Source organism: Vidua macroura, chromosome 6 (genome assembly GCF_024509145.1).
Source record: "Vidua macroura isolate BioBank_ID:100142 chromosome 6, ASM2450914v1, whole genome shotgun sequence".
In the NCBI taxonomy this organism is placed as follows: Eukaryota; Metazoa; Chordata; class Aves; order Passeriformes; family Viduidae; genus Vidua; species Vidua macroura.
The window spans coordinates 57,583,588-57,593,599 of record NC_071576.1 but is presented as its reverse complement, the minus strand read 5'-3'; the positions used below and the strand labels follow the sequence as shown (position 1 = coordinate 57,593,599).

Here is a 10,012-nt window from a genome sequence, read left to right as displayed (position 1 = left end):
CACCTGTGGCCAGAAGTGTGCCTGCAGCCACACCAGCCCCCCTGATCCCAGGTCCTGGGGCTTTGGTGAGGGACAGGAAGCAGTGCAGGAGCTGTCACTCCCAGCTCGGAGCACCTGCACTCACCCCAGTCATTGCCACAGGCAGGACAGCATTGTTCCAAGCCAGGACTTCATTGGAGAGCCATGAACTCCTTGGGAATTGCTTGAAGGTAGGATTGAACTTGTTTCTGCACTTCCCATCTGTTTCCCATACAAGCCAAGGTGTTGGGTCTGGGCCATGCAGCTGGGGAAAAGGAGCTATTAAATAGTTTTTTTCTGTCTGATATGTCAAAGGCTGGTTTAAATTTAACTGAAATCTCAGGTAGTCTTCTTTGAAATTGGGTTAAAAGAAGATTCCACAGACACATTTTTGCAGCACTTTATTAGGAAGCCTGGTAAGCCATTGGATTTGAGCTGCCTTAGACTTGGAAACAAGTCTCTGTTTTAGAAGCTTTCAGCAAATTACTGAAGTTCTCCTGAGATCCAGCCTGTCAGTAGCAGCTTCCCATCCATCCTGGGAAACTGGGCAGAGACCCCACTGAGGACCCTCTGGACTGGGCACAGCTTTTTTCTGTGGAGAGATGCTCCAGCAGCACTTTGCAGTGAATGTTGGGGATTAATCCATAGGAACAGATAAATCCTCAATCACTGCCAGGCTCTTTGCAGCACTGAATTCCCAGCTGAGGGGAGAGGAGCCTCTGAAATTGCCCCTTCCAGCACAGCAGCTGCTTTGTGCCAGTGTCTGGAACCTGGGATTGATCCTGTCAGGACTCTGGAGTCTCTGAAGTGCTGGATTATGGAAAACCACCAAGACAATGGATCAGCCCCTCGTGTCACCCGGTGGTTTGGGGCAGGGCACAGCAACTGGCAGTGGGTGTGTTTGGGGAGAGCAGCCACTGCTTCCCTTCCCAGCAAGGTCTGGGAAAGGCAGCCCAGAGGATGAGGCTTGGGAAGGAGTTGTGAGCTGAGAAGTGGCTCAAATCAAGTTTAAGTAGCCTTAAACTCCTGGAATGGTCTGGGTTGGAAGGAACCTTATAGATCATCCTGTTTCCTTGCCCTGCCATGGTCAGGGACACCTTCCTGGGATGAGCATGGAATTTGTTCTGTGCCAGGCTGGTGAAATGGGTGGGGTTTTCTCCCTGAGCCCAGTCAGGGGCAAGTTTGGGGCTTCCATGGGAAGAAGCCTGGGAACTGCATTTCCAGAGCTGAGAGGCTCCATGCCTGGAAATGTTTCCAGTCCTGCTATTTGTTTTTTCCCAAAACTGGGCATTACATTTCTTCCCTGAGTGAGGAGGTTTTCCCTGGGTTGTTGGGATTGCACACTGGCTCTCTAAGGGCTCTGATGTCTCTTTCTGAATGGAGGAGTGAGGAAATGGGGATGTTCCCAACTGTCACAGAGATGTGGGAACAGCCCAGTTCCAGTGAGGAATGTGGTGCCCATCTTGTGGTGTGCATGCTGAGATGGTATTTCCTGTTGTTTATTCCTTAGAGCCTGTTGGAGTGCTGGCCTGGATTTGGAAGGAGCCAAGAGGTTTTTCCTGGAGCTGTGAAGTTTTTCCTGTCAGAAATCCATGATAGGGATGTTTTCCCTGGCTGTGCCAAGTGGAAGGAACAGCTTTGGAGTTGTTGCAGCCACAGGCTGGGGATGCATCCCCTGAAAACCAGTTCAGGATTGTTCATCTGACTCTGCCCCTGACCTGTGGCTTCCAGGGACCCTCCTGGTATCCTGGATATTCCCAGGAGAGGATGTTCCACCACCTACCTTTCGAGCCAGGAATTCCAGACCCAGTAAGTCAGTGACATTCTGTGTGAGCTGTCCCAATGGCTGGGTGGGAGAGTGAGCAAACACCCCACACTGCTCTTTGAGACATTCCCAACTGGAGCTGGGGCTGAGCGGTCAGTGCAGAGCTCTGAGGCCACAAGTTCAGCCTCGAATGGCATCCCCAGGGAATGCTGAGGCATCCCATGCCTGTGGCACTCGGCAGCACATCCCTGATGTGGAGCAAAAAGAGGAGGGGGAAGTCCTGGGTTAGTGGGAAGATGATTCTGGAATGGAACTGGGACAGGTGCTGATCATACCATGGAATCATGGGCTGGTTTGTCTTGGAACGGACACAAAGACCCTCTGGACTCTGTTGTCCAATTCCATGGCAAAGAACACATCCAAAACTGCCTCCTCACCCTCAGGGACAGCAGGAATATCTTCCTTAGCTCTTGTTTATGAATAGGAATGGCTGTTGGGAGCTCTGGCAGGAGCACCTGGAGACCAGGTAAGAACAGAAATGGGATCATTCCAGCTGCTGCTGGATGTGGTTTTCTCTTTTCAAGATGTTCCTCTGATTGATGTTTTCACAGTGGTTTGCTAAGCCTCATTTGAGGGTAATTCCAAAAGTTTGGAAGTAGTTGGGAAACAGTGGGGAGAAAAAAAGTGAACCTGATCATTTCTAGTAATTCCAAACTTCTCCCACAACACCGCTCTGGGGGAAAGCTGGCTAAAGGATAAAGATGCAGAGGAACAAGTGTTGTAAACCCCCCTGGCTCTCTGACAGAGCAAACCTTCCAGTAATCCCAGTTCATCTCTCTGAGAGACTCTGGGACCATAAGGTCTTCCGGGAAAGCAAGGACAGAGATGAGGGAATAGGATTCCAATTAATAATGATTTGATAGGTTTAGAAATTATTCTTGTATGTTTGACACTCCCCTTTTAATTCCTGGAATAATTTTAAATTAGTCCTTTAACAAATGGTCTAAATATGAGAATTTAAATATGAGAGGAAATGGTGCAAAATAAATGCATGGAGAGATCATGGAATCCCCAAATGGTATGAATGGGAAGGGACCTTAAGGATCATTTCATTCCATCCACAGCCCAGGGTGCTCCAAGCCCCATCCAGCCTGGCCTTGGACACTTCCAGGCATGGAGCAGCCACGATTTCTCGGGGTTTATGGGCACAGGAGGAAATTTCCAGCAGGAGCTGAGGAGTTTCCTTTGCTCTGTCCAGCCCCAGCAGGGCTGTGGGAGGCAGAGGATGTGGGAACAGGAGCTTTGCCCACTGCCTCGGGGGAGTCTCTGCTGTCCCAGCCCAGCAGAGCAAACGTTTGTGGTTTAACATCCCATTAAAAGGAGCTGCCAAGCCAGGAACGGGAACGGGCCGCGGAGCAGGGATGGCACCAGGCAGGGGGTGACATCCAGAGGGTGCCACCAGCCTGTCCCTGCTGCCCAGGCTGGGGATGAGCAGGCTGGTGCCTGTCCCTGTGCTTGCTCTGCAGGATGAGGAAGGCAACCCTGCCGAGGAGGAAGATGAGGAGGTGTGGGAGGATGGAGACAGCGGCCACCAAAGGCTGGGGAAGGCACAAGTCCAGGTAGCCAGGTGCTGCCTTCCAAGGAGAGGGACTTGTCTGTCCCATTGGAATTTGGGGCGTGAGGCCAATGGAACAAAGGGTTTGATTATATTTTCTTACTCAGGTTCTCATGTGCCTTAGGAGGTATTTGTGGAAAGGTCATTATCCCTGATGGAATCTCTGAAAAACAGGGATTGAAGCTTTCTGAAGTGACCCAAACCTGCCTGCATGTATCCAAATGCAGCCCCCAATCCCTGTTTTTGTGTACAGTTGGAATGAGACCTCAGCTGCTGTTACTTGCCAGCTCATAAGTTGTGTAGCTCAGAGTGTGCAGCCATGAAGGGCCAGGCTGTGTTTAAACAGAGAGCAGAGAGCTGGAGTCATTTCCTAGCAGGGAACTTGACTTGGAAGCTGCATTCCAAACTCTTGTCCACATTTATTTTATCTCCCACATGGAGTTGCCTGATGAAGGTGGGGTGTTCCTAACAAAAGAACATCCAAATTCATCAGTGGTAGAGGGCTTAAAATTAAAGTGTGAGTGGAGGTGCCTTTAGGACACTTCAAATCCCTCAGCATATGAATGGAATTTAAATGAAATATCCAAATCCTGACAAGCTTGTATGAACTCCAAAGCCTCTGCAAGTGTTTTACAGCCAGGGAGGGAGACAAGAGTCCAGAGTCTCTCCCCAAAAACTGGCTGCTGGTTTGTTTGACCAGGCATAGGAATGATTGTGCATTGCCTGGGGCTGTCTTTATGGAGAAAGGTTTATTTATGTGCCCTGGTTTATTCAGGGTAACTTTAGAATGATGGAAACTGATTTCATTGAAATGCCAGAGGTGCCCAATGCTTTCCCCAGCCAGAGCTCGAAGCCAGCCCTGTGGGAAGGGGTTTAATGCCCATTTTCCCAATCCCTCGAGGCAGCAGCACTCGAGCCAAGCATGCCCAAGGTGCCCAGTGCTGGCAGGAGGCAAATCCAGGGATTGGACAGTGGGAGTTTGCCCTGCTCCTGGAATCCCAGACCTGGAGCTGTGCTTCAGAGAGCCCAGGAGAAGCTGCCTCACTCAAACCTCGTTTAAAGCTCAGCATCCTCCCTGCTCCCTTGTAATTACTGTTGCTCCCTTTGCTGCTCTTCCTTATTATTACAGTTATTATTATTATTGTTATCGATATCATTGTTACTATTATTACTATTACTGTTATTGTAAATTCTCACTCCATGTCTTCCATAGCCCTTTGCTTCCCAGAGGTGGTGCTTTAGGGAAACCCCTCCAGCCTGGGAAGGAGCTTTTGGCTCTGGACACATTCCCAGTCCCCAGGAGCAGCAGGACCTGTGCTGTTTCAGCAGGTGAAGCAGAGGTGCCTTTCCCTTCTTCCTCCCTTCCCTGCTGCACTTTGGCTTTTTGAGGGGTCTCAGGGGGTCTGAGGGAGAAGTCCTTTGTCACTCCAGGGCAGAATTAGCCCTGGTCCCACTAAAAGCAGGAGGAATCATTTTGTCCCTGGTTTTGGATACACATTTTTTGTTTTCTCTCTGTTGCTGACACCGTGTGGTGAAGCAGCAGCTCCCAACCTTGTCAGTGCTGCTCCCTGGAATGGTTTTTATTTGTAACACCATGAATTCCCTGCTGGAATCCCAGTCACAACCCCCCAGATCAATGTGCACTTTAAGGTCTTACACCCTGACCAGGACAATTCCCTGTTTCTAGGAATGGAAAATGGTGGAAAACTCAGACTGGAGTGGAGCCAGGATCCAGAAGGGGGGAGGGAGGCAGTGTGCTCAGCCCAGGCTGGGGTTGGCACAGGGGCTGTTCCCTGTCGGATGATGCCCATGTGGAACAGATCCTTCTCTTCCTTTGTCCAAAGTCCAATGGCAAAGGATTCGGGAGCTCACAAGTGGGGCCTGGAGTGAAAATAGTTCTGTTAAAATTAGGCAAAGAATGCAATAAGAAAAAATTGGCATCCTTTTTATGTATGAAAATAATAAGGAATAAAATGTTGAAAAGAGGCACTTTAATTTGGTGTCACCTCTCATTTTTTATGGCTAGAACCCCATAGTGGGCAATCAGAACAGAAATAGGAAAGCCAGGAGCCTTTGACTTCCAGAGTGGACCTAATTTCCATTTTCTCCTCTCTTTTAGGACAGGAAAAACCACTTAACTCATCCCATCTCTGCCCAAAGCTTTGGTGTTTGAGCAGCCAAACCCAACGGGCTCCGGCCTGCACTGGAGGGCCCCTGGTCCTGCCCGTGGTGTGGGGTGAGTCCCCAGTTGTCCCCAGAGGGATCTGCCCTGGTTTCAGGCTGTCCTTGCCCTGGTCCCTGCAGTCTCCAAGGCCTGAGACACAGAGAGAGCCCTGTCCAAAGGGACCTTTGGCTCCTGGTCAGGAATGTGGGGCAGCCCCAGAGCAGTGGGAGCTGAGAACTGGGGCAGTGGCTGAGGCTGATGCAGGCAGGGCAGTGTTTACCTTGGGGGGTTGGCCCCACACGCTGAGTTTCAGCAGGATCAGGGGCACAGATGCTGCACTTTGTGCACCCAGGGAGTTTCTGTCCCCCCTGGAGATTTCCTGCCGGGATGTGGCAGCACAGGGAGCAGAATGAAACCTGCAGCTCCCGTGGCCATTGCTGGCCTTTGTCCCTCTGCTGTGCCATCAGGCTGTGGGAATTTGCTGCTGTCACTGCCACTGCCACCCCAGCTGGGGGCTGTGTCCTCCTGGCAGCCCTTCCCAGCCCCAACACGAGCTCCAGTGGTGCCCCTGTGCCGTGTTGGGAGCATTTACTGGGAATGTGCCTCATCCCTGGGAGTATCCTTTTGTTCCAGAGCAGACAGACTCCAGAGCCTTTGGGCTTGTCAGCTTCAGAGTTTGATTGCAAAGGTGCCTGAAAGGAAGAATGACAATGAGGTTTGTCCAAGTGGTGCTTTCAGACCCCACCTGTCAGGATTTGCTTTTGTTGGAGGTTGTTGTGCATTTGCACTGCAGGGAATGAATGTCCCCTTCCCAATTCAGCCCAGCAGATCCAAAGGCTCTTACAGGAATATTTATCCTTTACTGCCCTCTGTGATAACTTAATCTCCACCCTGCCATGAGCCATTCCTTGAGTTCTCCTGGAGAAAACCTCAGAGCAGAGGAGTTTGCAAAGGAGCCCAGAGCTGTGTTTGGAGCAGAGAGAGCTGAGAGCTGCATCTGCCTGTGCTGCCCCAGCCTGGCAACATCCACATGGAGCAGCCTGGGCAGATGGGATTGGATGGAGCAAAATCCCTTCATGGAAGAGGTTTTCTCCTGTGCAGATCAGGCATGGGGCAGGCAGTGAACTTTGGAAATCAGCTGATTTCCCCAGAAAGGATCACTCCCATCAGCAGGAATGACAGGACCTGTGCCCACTGCTCAGGATTCACCCAGCCAAAATCAAGGGTAAAGGTTGGTTTGGGTCTGGGAACTTGAAATAACTTTGAAAGAGAAGAAATCACCTTTTTCTTCTTCCTTTCTTCCTTTCAGATGCTGGAATTGCCTCTGGATGTGTGCTGAGCTCTCACTGCAGGGGACTGCCAGGCCTTAATGGTTGTGAGTTCATGTTCTTCTCATTGGGGAACTGGAAATAATTATGAATTAATTGCAGAAATGTTTTCTGAAACCTTCCCCCTTTGGTGCCCCACTGTGTGTGACAAGGGCAGAGAAAGTGAGCAGAGGAGCGGCCTCAGGCTGGGGAGGGGCAGGAAAAAGGCACTGTGGGCAAAGGGATCTCCCTGGCATCACCAGGGCACCTGTGGGGAACAGAATGGACACTTTGAGGGTAAATGGAGGTGAGGATTGGGCAGTTTGGGGCAAAATCTGAGTTCATCTACAAAGAAATAAATAGGGGATATTTCTGAAGGAAAAGCTGAGGTAATGAGTTCACCCACCTTGGCCCAAGTTGTGTTTGTACAGGTCAATCCAAAGCCAACCCTGCTCAACCTCTAAATCCCAGGATAAATTCTACAAGTTGCCCATTGAGGGACTAAAAATTCATAATGGAACCAAGAGCATTAAGAAGGTTCTATTACAGTGTTGTCATAGCATTTTAAAGATCCGTGGATCTTTAAGCTTTTTATGACAAGAATGAATTTCTCTGTTGGGATTATTCACTCTGTGGGCTTTGGGGTTTATTTGGATTTGAACTCCCTCACGGTGGCCCTGACACTGCTCAGGAGCTGGCAGGAAAAACAGTCAGAACTCTTGGCAGGGGCAAGGTGTTTTCCCCCAGAGTGGATCCAGCTGCTGGCCACAAGGGATCTGCTTTGGCTCCTGTCTTCTTCCAGGGAAAGAATGTTTTCAGCTGATTCAGATGAGTTTCCAGCAGCCTCACCTCCCAGCACTTCCCAGGCAGCCGGATCCGCTCTCCCACCCCTCCTACTCTCAGCTCCCGCCCAGCCAGGGCCAACTGTGCAGAGAATTTGTCCTGCCAGCAGCAGGACAGGAGCACTCACACCCTGGGACTTGGATTGTCCTTTTAGGGGATGCTGGTTGCTGGGATTTACATAATTCCATACATTTGGCTGCTGAAATTTCCCAGCCCAAGGGCTTTGGCTGACAGGGCAGCACAAAGATTGTTCCCCAGATTGTGTGGTGCCCAGATTTGAGGTTCAGCTTTGCTGTTTAGATGAATTAGAGCTATAGCCCTGAATTCCTGCTGCTGGTGGGACAAATTCTCCGCACAGGAGAATTCCTTCCTCTTCCAAGGAAGCTCAGTGGGATCAGGACAAGAAGAGATTGATATTCCATAGCATTTACTATTTATAACCCTCATCCCCCAGCCCCACCCATGTCCCTGGGGGCAGCTGACAGAGTTCCCTGGAACTCAGTGGGTTCCACCCCGCTGAGCTCGGGCTCCAGGTGATGTTTGAAAGCAGCAGAAGGCGGTGGCCGGACGCGCTCCCGGCCGTGCTGAGGCAGCCCCTGTGCCCAGGGGAGGACATCTCTCCCTGCAGAAGCTGAGCTCATTCCAGAGCCTCGGGAGTGGCCTCTGGGAGTTCTTTTCCCTGAGGAAAGGGATGCACAGCCCTGCCTTCAGGGCACCTGCACTGTGACCCCCCTGTGAAAGCCTCCCCTCAGTTCTGCAGTTCCAACTGGCTCCCTGAAAAACTCCAAACTTCATCCAAACAACACTTCATCCAACTCTGACCTTTTATTTTACAGCATCTCCGAGGGCATTGCTTGGGATTGAATTTCTGTGAGGGAAATTCCCTTGGCTTTAACGCTGCTGCTGGAGGCTGTCCCCAGGCTGGAAGGGAAGGGATTGGGGTGGCTGGGACATACCTGGGGGTGTGTGGGAACTCCAGGAGCTGGGCACCAGGAATTGCTGTCTGAGCTCCTCTGCAAACCCAACGTGCCGACATTCCCAGGCAATGCCAGCTGTTCTTGGGCTATTTTTGGGATGTCAGTGGGCTCTGTCCGGGCTGCAGCATCTCTGGGTGCCTGTTCAGAGCAGCCCCTGGCTGAGGAGCCGTGGGCAGCCCTTTATCTGTGCCCATCCTGGCGCTGCCCGGGCATCCCAGTGCCCATCCCCGGGATGTGCTTGGCACGCTGCCTGCCACGGGCAGGACACTGAGGCACAGCTCCTCCCCTGCAGGCACCAAGGACAGGAGGGGCTGCTTCCCTTCCTGGGGCTCGGCCTCCTCCCGCCCTGCGCTCCCAGCCAGCTGGGACACACGGAGGGAACACCGAGGAACATTCCTGGCAGGGAGCAGGAGTCCCCGAGGGCTCCGTGCAGCTCTGGGCCTGAGAACAGCCCCGGCCTCAGCCCCCACCGTGACTTTGGGCTGTGAGCACTCACCTGCAGGAAACGCCCCTCTGCAGGCGGGACCAGCCCCGACACTCTCCAGAAGAACTCGGGGCTTGTCTTGCTCATTTCCCCCTGGAAAGGGGCATGGCACAAGCACCTTTACAAGCCATCAGGAAAATGCTGGAAAAGACAGAAAATCAGGATTATGGGAAGAGTTTTGTGTTGTCATGTTAGCTGCCAGCCAGTTCTGCCCTAGAGCTATTCCAGAGCCTGGTGTGTAAAGCAGCATTAACAGAAAATTTGCTGATTTGCATAGGAATTCCCATCCCAGGCAGGACTTTCCTCCTGACCCTGAGACTGGCTCAGGTGCTTGGAGCAGGGTGCTGAGAAGGGCAGGATTCCAAGTTTAATGCCCACACGGGCCAGTCACTTATCATCGTGAGACCCGATGATCCTCGTGGCTCTTTCTAACTCAGAATATCCTGTGCTCTGGATATAAACAGTTTTCACTGGTTTTTTAAACGCAAAATTGTTTTGCATTGGAGACTGCGAGCCATAGGGAAAGTGAGCGGCCCGAGCAGAACCGAGCCCCGGCGGGGCCCCGACCCGCACCGGGCACAGCCGGAGCAGGAGCGGCAGCGCCGGGCTCGGCCCCAGCGCCCGGCCCGGAGCGGCTCCTCCGGCCCGCGGCGATGTAGCCCCGCTCGTTCCGGCGATGCAGCCCCGCTCGTTCCGCGGGCACAGGGGGGGGCGGGGTGGGCGCTGCTCTGCGCAGGGGCTGCGGTGGCCTTGGGGCGCCGGGACCGCGGGAGCCGCACCGGGGGCTCCGGGAGCGCGCACCGGGGGCCGCCGCACTCGCAGCCCCGCTCCGTGTCCGC

The 10,012-nt window shown here is 52.5% G+C and overlaps 1 protein-coding gene across 1 annotated transcript; it reads left to right on the top strand.

The window, feature by feature from the left end:
- Positions 1-1,737: 1,737 nt before the first annotated feature.
- Positions 1,738-9,720, top strand: LOC128809543 (uncharacterized). Its single transcript, XM_053981602.1, has 6 exons — positions 1,738-1,827; positions 3,310-3,402; positions 4,612-4,727; positions 5,518-5,634; positions 6,872-6,937; positions 8,982-9,720. Exons 2-6 carry the CDS (start codon positions 3,311-3,313, stop codon positions 9,413-9,415), a joined length of 825 nt encoding a protein of 274 aa, XP_053837577.1. The 5' UTR covers positions 1,738-1,827; position 3,310; the 3' UTR covers positions 9,416-9,720.
- Positions 9,721-10,012: the final 292 nt, after the last annotated feature.